Source organism: Haliaeetus albicilla, chromosome 24, assembly GCF_947461875.1.
Source record: "Haliaeetus albicilla chromosome 24, bHalAlb1.1, whole genome shotgun sequence".
In the NCBI taxonomy this organism is placed as follows: Eukaryota; Metazoa; Chordata; class Aves; order Accipitriformes; family Accipitridae; genus Haliaeetus; species Haliaeetus albicilla.
The window spans coordinates 12168203-12187840 of record NC_091506.1 but is presented as its reverse complement, the minus strand read 5'-3'; the positions used below and the strand labels follow the sequence as shown (position 1 = coordinate 12187840).

Here is a 19638-nt window from a genome sequence, read left to right as displayed (position 1 = left end):
GCTGCCTCCATTCCACAGTTCTTTATTTATATATAAATTATGCCAAATCGCTCCCTTTATAATGTCCAATTCCAATTTCACTTGCAAAGCTGTAAATCAGGAGTAGCTTCCCAAAATCAAGATGCTAAACAGAACTTACAGTTGCAGCAAGCTGGGAGGAGTGACAGGGAGATTGTCACCTCCTTATATCCTTCCCTAAGAAACCATTCCTGGCCATAGCTGGAAGCACAGTAGGCTAGATAGACTTCCTGGCTTATCCATTGGGGTTTTATGCTATATTCAGTGAACCTAAACCAACTGGTAGAATAAGTGGAATTGTACTTATTGTCCCGGATTTTCAAAATCTAATGCAATTTAGGAATTTATAGAAGTGAAATAAATCATTAGTGTTCAGACCTCTGATCTTCTACACTAGTGACTACTCCTAAAATGGTGGGAAAGTGCTGTCTGCTAGATTCCGAGTGATAGCTGTGTAAGTACAACGTTGGAAGTTATTAGTACTGCAGCTCTACCTCAAATTTCTACTGAAATATCAAAGAACAGAAACTTCTTGCAAAACAGACAAAAATCTGATCGCTTGCAGAGCAACTAAGTTTAAAAACATGTATCGCCAAAACTTTTACCTCTCTTGTACCAGGGTCCGGAACTTCCCCGGATTGGTGGAAAGGAGCTGCTTTGCTTCCTCAAAGCCAAGCTGTACTGGATAGTATCCCCCGCTGAATGGGTTGTGACATGACGTTTGGTCAGACCCCAGATCAACTAGCAGCTCTCCTGTTGTGTCCAACTCATATACGAGCCTCTCCCTGGGGAAGACAATGAATAAATGAGTGTTTGAACAGAAGCTGTCATTTCACATTCTAGCTCCTCTTTCAGGTGAACTTCTGCCATCCCAAGAGGTTGTTTATAAAGGTATGCCCTTGGCAGGCTAAATCTTTGTTTTAGCAGTCAGGAGGTGGGAAATGATGGTGATGAAGATTTAGGTGCAACTTTCATACTTCACATTTACATGTGCAGGAATGCTGATAGATGAGTCAGATACCAGTATGACATACCAGTCTTATTGGTCAGTCTCAACCCTTGGTATATGGTGTGACAGTAAGATGTGCCATTGGATAAAGCCTCAAGAGTGCCAGAATTTCTATTCATCATCTGATTATTTTTATTCAATCAATGCCTCATACTTCTATTCTTATGAAGTAAAAAAAATTTCTTGTTATCCAATTAGCAAAAAGTTAGAAGGAATGTGATACATTCTTTCTTCATCCAAGGAAGACTCTTAGGGATTTCTTTCCCTAAGAAATTCACTGTTCCATAAGGAAAGAAGGTGCATGGGAAACAACTGAGAACTGGCACACAAGGTCGAAGACCCCTCTTTTGACAATACAGTTTTTCATGAGCATCTAGAGTAATGAACTCAGCACTAGGTTTAACGTCTCTTCTCTTCCAAGTTTGGGAAATAATTCCAGGTTGACTAACAAGCAAGAGCATTAATATATCCATTATCCACATATACTACTTACCACAGATCTACCACATTCCCATGGTAACCCAAACTAAGGGCAATTTTATTCTTTCTTGCATCTCTAGAATAGATTAAAAAGATTAGTTGAAGAAAATGCACCTCATGTAGTTTCATCTTGCAATGTACAAATCACAGAGTCAATCCCAGCAAAAAAGTCTATGTGGGGTTTCCAACACTCATCTAGGCAACAGATCTTTCAACCTTTATGTAACTGCTAATCACTGATTCCAGAAAGCTTGAGTGATGCTTCAAGTGTAACATTATTTGTAGTTGCTCTATGCAAATTCATGAAACTGAATGAAGACACATTTAACATATATAAATGATACGAAGCATTGGTAGTGGCTTGCATAAGCATTGATAGTCACTAATAATGACTGCTGCTGTTTGGAAGGATGGATTCCAATTCAAAAGCCGACCTAGAATAAGAGGTGTCCCTCAACCCCTTCTATATGTACACTAAAACGGCACAGTGCAGAAAGATGTAAAGTGATGATTAGGAAGCAGAGATAAACTCACTGAATTACGTCACAAGTCATACCTAAGGCGAGCAATGCAATGGTCCAGGTTGTTAGAGATTTCCATCAGCCATCCCTGTTTGTGACGTTTCAAAAGTGCTGCTTCATCAACCTAAGAGAAGTAGTAGGTATCTTAAAACTCCTGTTTCCCCTATCCAGTCACTTTTACCTTTAGTTTTTCAATTAGCCTGCAAGAAAGAGTAGCAAATAGGTAAAGGAAATAGCCTTGCCTTGGCCTCAAGAACATGGAGTGATTGTTCAAATACTTATTTTTCACCTCTGATTTTTTTAAACTTTGTGTTCTCTTTTACTCCAGGCTCAAAGCAAGAAAAAAAAGACTTTTTGATACATCACTCCCCAAAATATTTTACAAACAAAAATTATCATTAAAATTGTACAAGAGGTAATATTTTCCCACGAATTTTAATTATTCTTATTGTTTCTTTTCATGATTATATTGAAAAAATGAAAGCCAAAATGTATTTTTAAAATCTGGCTATTTTCTGTGAAAATAAAATTTCTATTTAATTAAGGAAATATTTTCTTTGATCATCTCAGAGATTGACATTTCTGCAGACTGCTCAGGATGAAGCAATCGTTTGCTGAATAAAATTGACCCTCACTTTTGTTCTTTGACTGCTGGTTGAAAATCTCAACCAAATATGGAAAAGAAAAGAGGAAAGCATTTTCTTGTCCCAGCTGGCTAATGCTTCTGAAAAAGGGAATGGATCAAAATAAAACTACATCTTTAATTCCCTCTTGTTTGAGCTTTGAAGATCCAAACAAGCTCAATCCCGAATTTGTACTCTCTTCTGGGGTTAGCTTCTGTGTGTGTCAGTGTGTATATACATGAGACAGCTGGATAAAAATATAAATGGATAGATAAACTGTGGAGGCTTTGGCACAGATTCCATATTAATGGTTCAATGTACAAACCTGCACATCATTAATACTTTTATAATGAGCTATCAGTGGTATAAAGCAAGTGGCAAAATTAATTCAAGCCAATTTTTGGTGGTAGCAACGGATTTAAAACACCCACAATGGTGTGTATGCATAAGAACACATGACATGAGTATCTTCTAGTATTTCATTAAAGCATTTTTACTTCTCTATAATCCACCCCCATCATTTTCATTCTATTATTTCTCATTAACAAAGTATTTATATGTAAATTAAATAAGTTCTGTATTCAGGTGTCGCTTGAACACCAGGAAACCTTTTCTTTCCTTATTATTCTTAGCATGAGAAACCTTCTATCATTTCCCACATCAGTAATAAAGACTATCCTTCCGAAACCCCAGAGTATGACAATATCAGTGTCAGTGCCAGTGGAATTATTCAATAATGTCAGGTGCCATGGGGGACAGCTTCTTTGGGAGTTATTTAAATCAGCACAGGAGGAAAGATACTAAATGGTCTGTATGAATTACAGAAATCGGGTTCATTTAAATCTCAGCATAACACGGATCAGATCTATTTAAATCTGTTTCCACATCCTACATATTTTACTTCAACCCTCTCTGACAGTCTTAGTCTTTCACAGACTTGCTAGCATACTCAAGAAAACTAGCTTCCTTTGAACCACACTTTCAAAAATATGCTCAGTTTTTTCATCAGCATCTCAGTAGTTTAAAAAAATTCCAAACATGATGAGCTAATGTCACCTCCAGTGTAACCCTAGAGAGCTTGGTGCAGCTCACAGGAGATGGTCTGGCCCTTCACATAACTATTTCATAAAATTACAATCTGCTTCGTGTCAAACAGAAGAGGTAAAAGACTTGCATCATTAATCCCTTCTGTCTGAGCTTCGGAAGCCCTGGCTGACAAAATGACATCTCTTGCACAATTCATCAATGTAATTTGCATAAATAGTTCCTTAAATAAAAAATATGTACATATATATAGCTATCCACATGTGCTCCTGAGACTCATTTCCGACAAGGATCATCTCACAGGAGATAAAAACCAGGCGATATTCAGTCTCCTGAACAAAATCATCTGCAGCCGTAGAGATGAAAAGGACAAAGGATTGCTGTGAATAGCATTCACTGGAATCTTTCCTTTGTGTTCTAGCATTTGAAAGATCATGATGACAGGGTAGAAGTCTGAATAAATATAATTTATTCAATAATAAATTGAATAAGTTTATTTCATCTGCAGGGAGTACGTGATGAGACCTCAAGTACATGCAAAACTCATGTGCTAACAAAACCACTTTTGCACCATCATTGCAAAACTGATGAAACCCCAACCTTCTATGAATAAGACCAGAGCAGGTCAGATTTACTGCATGCCACATGGGCAGTCTGACCCATTATGTTTTGAAGTTTAATTATAATTACCATCGGTCAGATTACAATATTCTTACTCTTTTCATTGTAGCAAGTGACATGCCCATAGCAGAGGTCTGCCAGCTAATTCTCTCTATAAAGTACTTTGACTGAGAAGGCTAAACTTCTACTCTAGTCAGCTGCAACTGGAGTTTAGTTCTCAAAAATCTCTCTTCCTCTGGAGCAGTAATGAGCTTATCACCTGCAGATAGTCAAAAGAGCTCAATGCACTTTGGTCAGTCCTGTATCTGCTCCACCAAGAATGTTTCCCCATTGGATTTAATTCAAAGGTAATCATGAGGAAAGAAATGCATGGAAATGTTTATTGTTTCTCAATAGTCAATATTAAAGATATTTACTACCATTTTCACAGACTTGCAGAGGAACATTTTCTGTTAAAAATTGTTGCAGTGTTTCTGTAGTTCAATCCTTCCATCTGATTTGTTAGAACAGAACCCTATGATAAGCACAACAGCTGAAAAATGCAGGTGTTAGGAGAACCTAATGTTACTTTTTCATACCAAAATGTATTTCACTCAAAACTTACAGGCATCTGTACTTACCAAAATTATGATGTTGGTGTTCTGCATTATATATGATACTTAAGGATATCTGTGGATCCAGTGGATCCTATCATACACTATTCTGATTGCTTGGACATTAGCTGTCTTTGATTCACAGATCATTATTAGATTCTCTTTGTTTATGGGAGGAAATAGCTGGGCTATTTTAATGTGTTTGGAACAGAGAAACATTACATCAGGAAGAAAGACTCTACAAAGAATATATCCTGTGGCTGAGCTTCAGGGAACAGGGAAAATGGTACTACAGAACTTCTCCCCCATCAGCATTTTCCCTTAGCAGAACTTATCTTCATTGTCTACAAACTGGGATTCTCATAATTCCTTGTAATTAGCCTCACCATCTTCATATTGAAGCCAACTTTAAAGTTGCCGATTTTACAAAATCCCATTGTCTCCAAAGAATCACAACACCAAATAACTTTGTTAGTCCCGACCTTGATGAATGAATCATACCAACATTTTTAACGGGTACTTTCTATTGCACCTGATAAGGGTGCCAGAAGAACTAAAGATTAATTGTAACATAACTAACACCTTTTTAACATAGTCTTTTTTTGGCATAAGAGAGTGCAGTTCCCATGGGAATTGCCTGTGGAAGTTACACCCTTTCACACATGAAATGAGGGTAGCTCAAGCACTGAGAATGGTTAATCTGACAGCATCATTCTGCATTATTTGTGAAGCAATCATAAGAAGTTACAGTCCATATCTTTACAGTCTGATCCAGTGAGTGAACAAATAAGAGAGTGGAATAGCAGTGAAAAATGCTCAGCAATGAAAAGGACAGACAGATCTTAGAAAAGAGTATCTTTTTTTGAGTTTTGCTTGTCAGGGTTACTTGAGGAACATGTCAGATGAGGAGAATGAGGGTTCCGATTCAGCACATGAAGGAGAGAAGACAGAATGAAAGAAGCATTGCTCTCACCTCTGCAATGATCCCCACACACCCAGCAATGACTGCAGCCTTTGCTTGAGCCCCACTCATCCCTCCAAGACCAGAAGTAACAAACACCTTTCCAGAGAGGTCTTCTGCCTTCAAGTAGCGACGACCTGCATTGAGCACTGTGAGCTGCACACAAAACAATATAGCAATCATCAGGAGCTATTTTTCTTAGAGTCTCTGAAATGTAAAGATCTCCTGTCCCTTTTGCAAACAGAATTGAAACTCAGGGGTCATTGGGACCCTGAAACTGTTTTAATCTTTTAAGAAGGAAACAAGTTACAAAGTGATGTTTTGAAACCATCTGTCCTGATTATGTTGATTTCTCTCACCATGAAATAGAATAGAATAATCAGGATGGCTGCAAAAGACAGCTAAGGAAAACAGCTGTAAGAAAATGTTTTTATCATCTAACACATTTGGTCAATTCATACTTCACTTATTGTAGCTAGATATGAGCTCAGACTGAGACCTTGATTGCAGATTCCTTCAGGTCTGTGTTCTGGATAAGATACCAGGGACCATCTGAGTGGAAGGACACTAATTTTTTAAGGACCAGGCAATGAGAATTTCTTTGGTAGCCAGAACATCCTCTCACAGCAATCCAATCCACTTCAGTCACCAGCCACTGTGAGAGACACCCTCCTCCAAAAGGTATTGCCAAATAGACCTTTCCCCAGTTTCTTACCACAGTCCCATGGACTATTCCCTGAGGCCCAATGTAGCAGTAGCTTCCTGCAGTCATCTGACCATACCTAGCAAGAGCAACGAACACAATGATACCACATGTTACTCAGCCTGGAATGAATTCTGTACATGTCTACATAGGTTTCCAGTATAACAAAAAGATCTCTGTGCTTCAATTTGTTAAGATCTGCTATTATCAAATTCACAACTTAATTTGGAGTTTCTTCATTAGCAATGCACCAACATGTTTCCAGAGGAGCATTTAGATCGTTAAATTGAGTGCAAAAATGCATGGATCAAAAAACTGAGTGTAAACTTGTCTTGGCATTTAGCATAGTGACTAGGACACAAGGACACTCATTTTCACCTTGTCGGTGTCTTTATGCCATTGGTTTTCAGTGGCACTCATGCTTCTAAGTCACGTAGTGGCTTTTGAAGTTGTTAGTCCAAAACGGTTGTCCACATTCCTATGAAATTCCCAGGAAAGTGCCAATGGATATTCTCTATTCATGCCCTTTCATTTCTTCCAGCTTCCTGATCCGTACACACCCAGCTCTCCAGTGGTTTTAATTTATTCTGTCCATGGTACACAACAGAATAATAATCCTGTGCTCATCAACTAGATCAGCAGTAAAATAGTAGGTGAAAAATAATAATAATAAAAAAAGATAACTTTCTGTTTCAAAGCTTTCTCTTAATGTGAAGGAATGTTTCATAAATTGTGTTTTCTGTAGATTATAAAACAACCACTGCAAAGTGGAACTAGCCAGTGCTATAAGTAGGTTATGATTAAGGCTTCAGGCTGTGATTCAATGAAGTCCCACACGTAAACCTAATACTAATTCCTAGCAGACCTCAATTACATCCTTATATATGCGGCTGAACATAACTCAAACTCCTAAGTAATTCCACTTAAGCGTGCATTAATGCTTTGCAGCATCAGGACTTTATGCAGCATGGTTGAAACCCACCTGCATTAGAAATTTTAACCAGCCACTGGTTGATGTCTGAATTACATTTTAGTTAAGTATTTGATGTACTTTAATAGTGAGGTATCTTCTTACATTGTTACTCCCAAAGCAAACATCTTCTCATATTCATCTCTGGTGGAATAGTTGGGAATAACCTAAGAAAACAATCAAAAGAAAACCCACATAAGCAAATTAGAGATTTAAGCAGATCTTTTTAACAGCCTACATTTCTCTAACTATGGTCACGCATATAGAAAAACAGTGAAAAACGGGAGGAGTAATTCAGGTGGTTTATTCCATGCATTCTAGTACAAGAAAAAAAGATGTCTGGGTTTTCTGGCAGTGTGACTGTCATGCAAGTTTTAAGGAAAGCAGTTCTCTAGCCACAAAACTAGCCTGCAGGGAGATAGATATTGAATGGCTCAAAAGATTGGCAATGAACCAGTATGTTCACTTGTCCAGCTTGCCTTCCAAGCAAAGCAGTCCAGATATCTAAACATCTGATTAATTATTATTTGCTTGCCTATTGAGGGCTTTTAAATCTTCCAAACTGAGCCTAGCTGAACTGTTTTGGTCAAGAACATGTACAGCTCAGGCTCAGTCAGAACAGAAGTCGTCTAATAAGGAGAGGATTGTTCCCTCCATCACTGCAGATCAGCACACCTGAGGTGAGAGTGACTGTACCGGAATAAATGCTGCAAAATTTGGACCCCAGATTCTCCTGTGTGCTATTGTAAGTTCAGGTAGTATAAATAATATTTTAATTCAGCAGACACCTGTAAACTAAACAGAAGAGGAAGAAAAAGAAAAAACAAGATGCTAATACCTACCATGCCATTAGTAATGATTAATCGAGGAGCATACTGATGGCTGGGAAAGAGTCCCAGAGGATGTCCACTGTACATTACTAATGTTTGCTCTTCAGTCATCTCTGACAAATAGTGCATTACCAACCAGAACTGAAGGGAAAAGCAAGGAAAGTGAGCAGATCTGTTTCCATCTTACATTTATGTTTCTTTGTGAAGCTGCTAAACTTTGAGTATAAAGGCAGCTATAGAGATAATGAGGTGTATTCACATATGGAATAACAGCCAGAGCTCCCAACACATTCTTGCTTTTAATAAAGTCCATTAAGAGAAATCACTCGGCAGGAAACATAAATCACCAACTAGCAAAAGTCTGAATAAGTTCCAGAATAATTTCTCCAGTACAAACCCCAGAAATGCTTCATTTTTAAAGCTGTTCTAATTTTATCTTGAGGCTAACCATTTGAATCTGGCACTTTTCTGGCAATCTTTCCAAAGCCAAACTGCAAGATTGTTCCCTATAAAGGTGATTAAAATACCCATGCATATTGTTGATCCTAACCTGAAATGGGTAATTCAGCATCTTCTGGTGCTTGTCATCTTTTCAACAAATGGATATTACAATGTGAACTTAAAAATGAAATAATTTTTCTTCTCAAAGAAAAAATTCAGCTTTCATTGGGGACAATGAATAGAGTCCTTGAGGCACCCAGAGGTATACAAATAAATGCATGTCAATGTCATCTGCATAATTCAATAGTTAACTCTTGATCTATGCCAAAAAGTAGGCTATGGCAATATAAGCTGCCTATAGATTTGACTCGCATGCATCATTGTCTATCACAAAGCTCATTATATTCCACAGAACTTTTAGTATGTGATAACTAGGCCTGAGAGGAGCTTTCGCATGTAATATTGGAATTCAACAACAGCTTGAAACTAGAGTTTCTGTAGGCATACAGAGACAAAGTTTTGAGAAAAAATGGAACTGCTGATCAAAGAGACAGCAGTATCAGTTGTCATGGGCACTTAACCTCTCTGTGTCTTTGATCTGAATTAAAAATGGTATAGATTTGAAGCCAGTCCCTTCTAACTCAGCTAATTTCCAAGCTGCAAGTCAAGTTGAGCAGGAAAGAGTCACTAGAATTACCATCTTGCTTTTTACGTTTTTGTTTTTGTTTCATGAAAAATGTTGATTAAATTCTGGTCCTAGGACAGAACAGGTAAGTAGCTGAACTCTCAACTCTTTAGCAGGCTGGGAAAAACATTGTATTAAAACTAGAAGCTGTAAGATAGTTAGATCTTTTTGCATTGAAAGGCACAACTAGTAAGGAGGAGGCAAAAGCCTTTCCTAGCTTAAAGAACAGTTCTGTTGTCTGCAGGCTTGTAAAGTTAGCTCTGGACATGGTTCATTCTTTAAAAATTATTCAGAAGAAAGCACAGGTCTGCATGGATAATATAAACCAAACTGAACCTTTTCACAAGAAATTTTGCAATGATAGATTTCCAAAAAGCATGTTGTTTTCAAGCCACAAACAGAACAAAATGTTCTGTCATAACTGAATCATTCATGTGATTGCTACTCTAAGTAAGCAAAAACAAAAAGGTTTTGTTTGTTCTGCTGTGAAACAACTGCAGGTCATAGGTCTGGTTTGGATGATAACAAGAGAAAAGGAGAATATTTCTGACTTTGGCAGTGCTTCTACTTCACCTTGCAGCACAGCATCTGCCTAAGGGATGTCAGTCCAATAAAGGCTACTATAGAAACTGCTGGCACTGATTACATCAGAAATGCTGCAGAACATGTATTGTTAACAGGCATTTGTCAACTGGCATTTACTAATTAATACACAGAATAAAGAAATGGTGTGAACTGCCGTGGTACCTTTCTTTTTAAAGTCAGAACAGTTTTCCCTCAAAAGCTGCCTAAGACTTCTGTTTAACTCCCCTTTACCAGATTAGAAAACTGAAGCATGAGTTTTCTCTCAGCCACAAACAGAAAATTCACAGTCAAACTGGGAAGAAAACCCAGGTCTCTCGGTTCCATGCTACAGTGAGGAATCCATTCCTCTCCCCTAACTAGGAACTTCATTTACATGTTAGTTTTGCTTGGATTTTTTAATAAGCAAGAGGCCAGACTCGGGTAAAGCCACAACATTGTGCATCTATGATCCTTTATGACAGAATTTGGCCCCTTAAGTCAGCTTTTGCTTATGTAAGCTACAGAATCAGAAATCAATATCTTCCCAGCCTTTGGGAGTGATGCTACCCTTGAGGGTGATGTAGACTTCTACCTATGCTTTATCTTCCTGCACTGCAAAACTCAATGCCACATGTCCACCTGTCCCCAGTCCGTGGCCTTGGGGCATACCAGAGGCTGCAGGGATGATGTGGTTTTGGCATTCACAATAACCACATTTGTGCCTATCCACAGACACTCGGGGTGGTTGTTCTTTAAACGTTCCTTCTGCCACCACACACCTGCAGAGCATTCAGACCCAGAGCATTTGTGTTTTTTCTTGAGCAAATAAATTAGGCTCCTACAAAACACAAGTCTAGAGTATGTTGCTGATGCCAAAGATCTCCTCTCCTGAAAAAGTTTCCCATGTGCATTTTGCAGTATTTGGATTAAAGCATGTGTATTTATTGCCATTTTTTGATAGAGAAGAACAGAGATTATACAACCTTAAACATCCCAGCTCCAGTTTTAGACAGGCTTTTACCCACCTGCCCTTATTCTCAGAAGATCAGGGATAATGTTGCTAGGCCTGACAGTAAAGTGCACTATGATCTGGCCAGCTAGCATATAAATATTTACAGCTAATCTGATTTGGTTGGAAAACGACTCAGGATTGCACTCTAATTAAAGCCTTTTTTCTTTTTTTTTTTTATTCCACTACTTGTTGTGAAAAACGTTGCAAAAGTAGCAGAAACAAGCAAACAAAATATACACTTTTTTGTTTCCTAGAATTCATTTTGACTCTAAAATTATCTGTGCAAAATACACAGGCACATACAAATGCATCACAGAAAGACAAAGAACTGGTCTTTACATCATCATACACAGCTTGCTGTGTTTATGGTATTATGTTTAGTGTTTCTACTGGGCTGTCTTTGCTCTCTCTACTAAATGAAGTTCTCCCCATCTATGCAGTTCATAACTGAGCATTCCTCCACCCAGACAGGATGTTTTGGAGTATTTTGAGACACCGACTGCCAAGAATTATCACAAACTGCCTAAGCAGAATGTGCATGGGGGAGGGTGAAACTGATTTTGTGAAGCAAGTTGCAAAAGCAGCAATGTCCTACCTGCGCCCAGTTGCTGAAGACCTGCCCATTTCCTCCATAAGTGACAAGCTCCTGGGGAAACTGAAAAAGGCAATTTAACAATAATAAGGCAAGCATTTTTCTGAAACATTTCACTGTATCTCCGAGCTATTTTTTTTAATCTCAATAAATCTTTTCTAGAGCTTATTGCATCAACACTCTCTAGACTCTTGAAATCAGAAAATACCATCATAAAAGTGATAACTTAAGAAAAAAAATTAATTTTTCTCTTTCAAAGTGAGGTGTTTGTTATTGTTACAATGGTATTTTGGATGCAGAATGCTACAAAGTGATTACTTGATTGCACTTTCTGTATAAAATAGACATCCCAGTAAACTCCCTAAAAGAGGGACTGAGTAAGCTTATAGTTTGGTTGCCACTGGCATTTATAGCTGGAAGAGTCTATGACCAGCAGGACATAGTCGTGTGGCCTCTCCCCTGCCATTTGCAAACAGATGCATTACACTGGGTAGTGCTGGTAAGGATGGACTTTGGTCCTGTAATCCTGTAGTCAATCTGTCCTTGAGGGACGAGCTTTCAAAGATACAGGAAGCGTCAGCGCTAATTTTTCAACACAAGCAGAAGCAATTGTAGAAGCAATGTACTAAGCGACCAAGTATGTAGTGGGAGCTGGAGTGAGCCTTGCTGGTGTTGCAGGAGGCCTCGGAGGTCTGTGTTAGGACCAGGACCCACCGTGCAGAATTAAGAACTGCACACGGCAGGAAACTACAGAACTTAATACAGAAGACCCCAAACCCCAGGAATCAAAACGTAACCACAAGAAAAGTACGGAATCACCTTTAGTCCCTTGCAGGCTTATCCTCACAGAAATGGACATTCTAGCACATCACCCCATAAGCAGGCTGCCTTGGCACTACTGAAGTTGGCCTGCTTAGCAAACACACACTGCAGCCAGCAATACATGTACCTTGGGGCACAGAACCAGCAAAAGGCCTATGAACAACTAAAATCCTATTCAGTCCGTGGAAGGAGGATCATCTGCACAAGGATTAATTTCACCTATATGCCTAAATTGTACAGTTTTTATGTGAGACCACATACAGTAAGTAACTTGCAGGTTTGCTGCTGCCCTATGAAACAAGCTTCCTTACTTTCACTGTACCTTACCTGAGCCACTGAGGGATCCAGATTATTCATGATCATCAACATAATGGCAGCAGCTGATTTGGTCTTGCAAGGGTATTCTCCTATGGGGTATGCTCTGAAACGGTAGTCACAAAAATTTCGGAGGGACACTCTGACTCAAAGGCAACCACAACAATATACCCCACAGAAATATCCCTGCATGCCAACGTATTTGTTTAAGTTGCAAGCCTCTATTCATGAGGGAAGGAAAAAAAAAAAGGAGAAGGTGCAGATCGGAAATGACATATGTACCTTAAGAGGCAAATCAGGTTTTAACTATTATCAGAACTAAGCAAAGAAAAAAAATTGTTATTCAGCTTATCATTTGCTGAATCAGTAAATCACAATTGGTTACAAATATAGTGGCCAAGAGCTCTTATTGCTTTTTAACTGGATTATTTTGGGGATGCTGGAACTGGCCTCTGCAACACAGTTGCCAGGCCAAGCAGCTAAGCCCTGCAACGCCAAGGAAAACAGCATCAGTGGAAGTTGCCTTCAGGCTCATCAGCCCTTGCTATTTAAGATCCTATCTAAGAAAAAACACCCAGGCTGAATTTCAGTCCCAAAGAAGCTCTCAAAATCTGAACTAGTTAGGAGAAATATGGGCCTTTTTACTGAATAAGATGCATTTCATTCAGAAAGTTAAGGTGAGGTATAGGAAACCCTCACAAAGGTATTCTGCGTCAGGTTTCCTAAGACTGATGAGCTTCAGTGTCAACTACTGCGATCATCTCACTGTTATCTTCTCCACCATCTGTTTGTTATATCAAATTGCTCTAAAACTTCTAGTCCTAGATTTATACTGTAGCTCTTCAGGGCAGGGACAGTTCCTTTGCTGTGTTTGCACGGGTCTTAGTACCGTTGTGCCGAGGCCTCTAAGGTATGATTCCAAAAGGAAGTATAACCACTGATCAAGAGTTTTGCTCTTTCCCTTTCTGTGAGCAGCACCACCATTGCAGATGCTGGAAATTCCTAAAGGTAGAAAGGATCATTTGACATAGTTTCTAAACAATCTTCCTTTTATTGGACCACAGATCTTCAATGGCTGGACACTTGCTTCGTACAGGGAAGACAGTTACACTGAAAAGGTTAGGCTAAAGAGTGCCAACTACAAAAAAAAAAAAAAATAGGACATCCGCTGACCAGCTCATGAGCCAAGATCTGGAATGTATATTCCACAGATTTAGCAAATGGGCTCCTCCCATGATCATATGCACTTTATCCTATCTTTTACATCGGGATACTAAAACAAATGCCTTGTTGTCATTGCCAAACCAGGAGGGAAAGCATTTCAGTTTTTCCACAATACTTTTTTTATTAGTGTTTTCTGCTTTTCTAAGTCTGATGTGGTAAAATAACAGGATTTCTGTGGAATGATAACAATTCATCAAGAGGAGATATTTCTGCATAATATTGCTCAGAACATAAGAACCCCAAAGTTCAGATATCAGCCAAGTGTGCTGGTATGGGAACATGGCTGTTAAATGGAACAGAACCAAGTTGGAGTGTGCTCCCTGGGACACACAGAACAAAAATCAAATATGACCAGACTACAGAGAACAAAAGGCATTTTCTTAATCTGAGACTGTAAGACTCTATTAGAGTGATCAGTGAAATGGCTGCAAAGAAAAAAATATTTGAAGCTATCAAAGGGTCACTGATGCCAGTGATGGAAACAAGCTGATGGACTGTCTCATCCAAGCCTACTTGGAAGGTGCCCTCATCTGTAGTTCAGGACTAGTGTCCTCTGAAGTCCAGCTCTGTAATATCTTTCAGACAGTCTTCCAGTTGTCCTCCCCTTAGCTGAATTCTGCAAGAGCTGACCCCAGACTAGTATGGACAGCACAGAAATATGGATGTCTGTGGAAATCAGAGTGCTTTCTAGTTGCTTGCTTTATTCAGATTTCTGTGTGGACATTAACCAGAGCCCTGCTGGATGCAAAAAGGAATCAATCAGTCTAAAAAAAGCAGCTAGCCCCTGGCAGCCCTCTCTAAAACTGTTCTGCTTCACAAACATTAGCCCCATCAGCCCTAGAATGAGGTGATGCTCCAGGATCAACAGGCACAGCATATTACAAACCAGGGTCAGATACAGGTTCCAATGATGGAAAAATGTACTGTCTTTCTTTTAAGCCCAGAAAGCCTTCTCTGGGGGACTGGGAAACAACCAGCCCCTCACAGCAGGTCTCAAGCCACCCACTCATCTGATCTTACCTCTTGGTTCAGTTGAGACTTGACTTGCAGCAGCTCAGGACTATTGCAAGTTTTCTGTCCAGGTTGCAATCAGAGGTCTCTGAGTAATGACTGGCCTCTAGAAACTGAGACTTGCCATGGGGCAGAGCATTTGGGATCTCTGTGTATGGTAAAGCTGGCATTACCAAGCACACAACCTTGGACAATCCTTTCCCTGCGCTGAGTGGTGCTGAGCCTTCCAGCAGCAACACTGTCCTGGCCCTGCCACAGCCTATCCAGAAGGGTGCAGACAGTCTCCCTACTAGTCCCATGGGACTCTCATGAGGACAGAGAACAGGATGAAAGCTGGAGGATGAAGGATCACTGTTACACAGCTTTACAGAAGAGCATCCCAAAACATGCAGTATGCCCCACTGAAAATGAAACCACTGCTATCTAACAATACACAGAACATCCAATTTATTCAGATGATGCACTTCATTAATATGTTATGTGACTTTTAAAAGAGGTAAATTAGGACACAGCAATACCACTATTTAAAGGTCAGTCCCACCGGTGAAAGCTGGTAAGCAAATGGCAGCCAAATACAATGTGAACCATCCAGTCCTTACCTCATCTCAATATCTGGAAAGAATCGGTACATATAGATATGACCGTACAGCCTGAGTTCTTCAGCAAATTCCAGTGCCAGCTTCTTTTGTATTTCAGGTGGGAAATAACGCAAGGCATTGCGCAAAGCCAGCTGCCAAAAAAACCCAAAAGAGATAAAAATCGAGGTAAAAGAGAAATAGAGGTAGGTGGGTGGCCCTGAACTTTAATCAGATTCAGCTAGAAGCCTGCCTAAGCTATCACAAGGATGATATAATTTAGAAGGCCAAGCTCACGCCAGGAGAGCTCCATTCCTTCTTTCTTACTGAATTGTTTCTACCTGCATTTTTCCTTGTAGATTCAATTGCTGTACACATATAACCTTCCCCTTCCCATCCCCCCCAAATCTGCATGGAGAGACTTTGGAGATTTGTTAAGTAGCGCTCAATCCTATCAATATGAGACATGGACGAATTCCCTCTCACAATGCTAGGGGGCACTGAACTACCAAGGAAAACCTTGTTCCGAAATCCTTAGACTGAGACCCTGAACTCTTAGAGACACTGAAGACCCTACTGTACTTTCCATTAAAAAAAAAAGGATCTTAGTCCTGAGTTATGTGACATACTCCCAGATGAAGATGTTCTTGGGCCAAGTTTTATTAAAGATTCACTACATTTAGCATCCTAATGTATTGCAGAGGGTGGTGGTTTACATTATTTTATTGATGCTACATGTATCACTTCCAAATTAGCTGAAGTGATTACTAGGCACTGAATTAAATTCTGCAAATGATACTTATGTGGCTTATACTCCCTATTGCCTTCAAAGACATTACCCATGGTTTGCAAAGTACACTATGTCCTTTTGGATGAAAGAAACCATAAATAAATCACTATCTTTAGTAACAGTCTCTTAAGTCATCTCTCTGTATTCCACATTCCATTTCATTAAAACCATAATGAGAATAAAGATTTTGTAATCTTTAAAAAGCCAATTTCATACAAAGATGCTAAAAGATCTTGTAAGTAAGTTCCCTGACAAGTGGTGAAGCTATCCAAATGACTTTTAGTTGAAGAGATTCCCGAGTCATATGGAATTTCACATCTTCATTAGGCTGATTTTTAATGGCTGTGGAAAGGATAGAAAGGGATCAAGCTTGCTTCCAAATCTGAAAACAGGCTACAAAACAACCAGGAAAGCCCAGTTGTGGAGAGGGATGAGTATAGCAAGGATACCCCACGTTTGTGATGTCTGCCATTGGCACTTCAAAGGCATATGGAAGCGACTATTTTCTGGAGGAATTGAAGGGGTGGGCTGTAGTACAGGTATCTAGAACAAAGGCATCTAGAACCATCCAGTCTAGGTATCATCACCATCCTCTCTGGTAAGAAGTTCTGAAGATCTCCATAAAGCCCTCAGCTCAGTAACAAACCTTCTCATTCAACACTACTATGGTCTGACTCTTACAGCTAGAGCTCTCCAGTCTCTTCGTTTGAGTATGTTGGTCTCACATACCTTAGAGCACACTGAAAGCACAGATCTCTAAATCTAAAAATGCCCATACCAAGAGAGGTTTTTGTTGGCATACTTGCTACTGAACAGGCTTATGGCTCAGACCTTTCAGATCAGTGAAGCTATACTGAGTTACACCAGCTGAGGATCAGACCAGTAAACCCTACAAATTTGCCATTCCACACAGAGAATGTCAAGGGGGAAAACCTATTTACCAGATGAGAAAATGCAAATTCCATCTTCAAATACCACCTTATTCTTCTCCAGTTAGATAAACAGTCATTTTTCAAGGGCACATTTATTAATGAACACAAAAATCCCAGCTATATCCACACCATGACCAAATATGTGGGGATTTTCAAAGTCAATCTCAGAGGCAAACAGTCATCACAGTGGGTTCTAGATCTGAGAAATTTCTAAAGAAAGAATAAAATCACCTACACCCCTTACAACAACAAAATCAAGAGGAAAACATTGCCGCTTTTGGCTGCCTATGAGAACTACAGAGAACTATCAGGATGGGTGTTTTGCTTCCAGTCTGGCAAGGATCACCCAATCTTTGATCAATATATTATTTGTATTATAATGAAACTGATGGGCAAATATTTTTCCTTGCCCTAAAAATACAAGCAAGCAAAATCTGTTTGGATTTTCAAATAAATTCACTTACACTGAGCCTCTATCCTATGAATGTTACACAGTAGCAGAGCCTGAATTTTGATGATGCAAACATTAATGAAACATGAACTTGGATGTTACATGAAGGGTGGGAAGGGTGCCTTGGTTGCACAGACAATAGAGATTTTTATAAAAGAGGACTAAGACTGTGGCTTGTTTAGCTTAACTGAACAAAGGTGACATTTGATTGCTGTCTCACTGCAGGATAAATGTCAAAGCAGGAAGGAGCTTCAGGAAAATGCTGGAAAAGGAATAAATAGCTGTGAATTAGCCATAAAAATGTAGTCTTGAAATTAGAACAATTTAAATATAAGAGATTCTGAAACAGTCTGTCAATAGAAGAGCTGGGGCACTTAAAATTGCTTAGATGGAACCTGCCTGCTTTATGAAAGGGCAATTGACATGTGCATCAGAAAGAATTTTGCATATTCATTATTGAGTCATAAACTGAATAACCTGAGAAAGGCATATAAGGAGAAAATTCAAATAGGCTGATCATCATGCTTTTGTGAAAAGGCAATACAAGGTCATTACTCCTTATATTTCATTAAAGCACCACATAAAACATTGTTCTAACCTTTAAGTAGGATTGATTTACCTATAGCTGACACATTGCATTCTGAATATTAGACATTATGCTTTTGATATTTAGGTGTTCTTCCTGTTCATAACTTCCACTGACAGAAGCTTAAGATGCACATGCTTAGCACCTCTGAAAAACCAGGTCCAGAGTTCATTGGTGTCTTAAAAAAAAATAATCAATTGCACTTACACTCCTGAGCCTGAGAGGTTGGTTAAAAAAAAGCTTGCTCTGAATTTGCTGAGTTACTGATTCAGTTCAGCTCAGTGCAATGCAAGCATCAGATGCAAAGTCTTCCTCTTAGATCTGCCAGCTGGATCTAATATTTGATTCTTGTGTTTAAGCTCTAGTTACTGTTAGGGTGTCTTTTTTTTTTTATTCACTGGCATTTATATCTGGTATATCCTGCTGCTATTTAATCAAGATTCAGACCTCTCACTGTCAACAAAATGTAGTCAAAGGAAGTCATGAAAACCTGCTCCAATCAATCAACTGTAAATATCTTTGTTGGGGGAGCCTCTTTGTTAATTGGTGTTTGTTGAAGAGCCAGTGTCTCTTCAGAAGGAATGTTATTCATTTTCATTTTCCAACAAGATCATCAAGACTTCCAATTTAAGGATCTTGAGACACTCAAACACTAAGGTTTGCAGTCTCCCTGATTACCGATGGAAATGGAAGCATGAGGAGAGGAACTGACTAGCTCAATTCTACAACAGTTTCGTTCTTAGTTCTGCCCTTTTTCCAGTGGAGCTGTTGCTTGCCTCCCACTTGTCATCCTCTGCCTGATGATATCCAGAATCTTGGGTAGCGCTATTCTCTAAACAGCAACTGTAAAAGCAAGATTATTGTTGTTTCATGTATTATTCTTCCTGATAGGTCCCAGTTTAGATCAGCTCAGCTGGGAAGTAAATATGGCAATTTCTGTCAGGCCATTGCTATAAATGCCCTGTGGGCTGTCAAAGTTTAACCAAGTTCTTTATCATCCAGACGTTCCAAAACAGGAGCCAACAAGTTCACCTTCCCAATCCACACAAACTTTTAAAAGCGGCCTCATTTCTAGATGTGCAAAGCAATCATTAAGGTCAAATGTTCTGCTTCTTCTCTAGAAAGCTAAACAAGAACTTGAGGTGCTATGTGACTCACAGGCTCTGTTTTTTGGCTCTTTGTACTAGGATGTCATGAAGCAGCAAGGCCCAGCTGCTCCCTAAGGGTTAGGGAGCCAAGCAGAATAACACAGCCAGCAGGACAGG

At 39.3% G+C, this 19638-nt stretch overlaps 1 protein-coding gene across 2 annotated transcripts in view; it reads right to left on the bottom strand.

Moving 5' to 3' along the window:
- UROC1 (urocanate hydratase 1) overlaps positions 1–19638 on the bottom strand; it is a 123442-nt gene that overhangs the window by 21024 nt on the left and 82780 nt on the right. For both annotated transcript variants that reach the window (XM_069812137.1, XM_009927670.2), the window contains 10 exons: positions 15639–15769; positions 12817–12910; positions 11671–11730; positions 8386–8514; positions 7649–7710; positions 6586–6652; positions 5883–6026; positions 2064–2152; positions 1521–1583; positions 624–803 (listed from right to left, as the gene is read on the bottom strand). In XM_069812137.1, the coding sequence (XP_069668238.1) occupies positions 624–803; positions 1521–1583; positions 2064–2152; positions 5883–6026; positions 6586–6652; positions 7649–7710; positions 8386–8514; positions 11671–11730; positions 12817–12910; positions 15639–15670 (920 nt within the window). In that variant the 5' untranslated portion in view covers positions 15671–15769. The remainder of the gene's footprint in view (positions 1–623; positions 804–1520; positions 1584–2063; positions 2153–5882; positions 6027–6585; positions 6653–7648; positions 7711–8385; positions 8515–11670; positions 11731–12816; positions 12911–15638; positions 15770–19638) is intronic.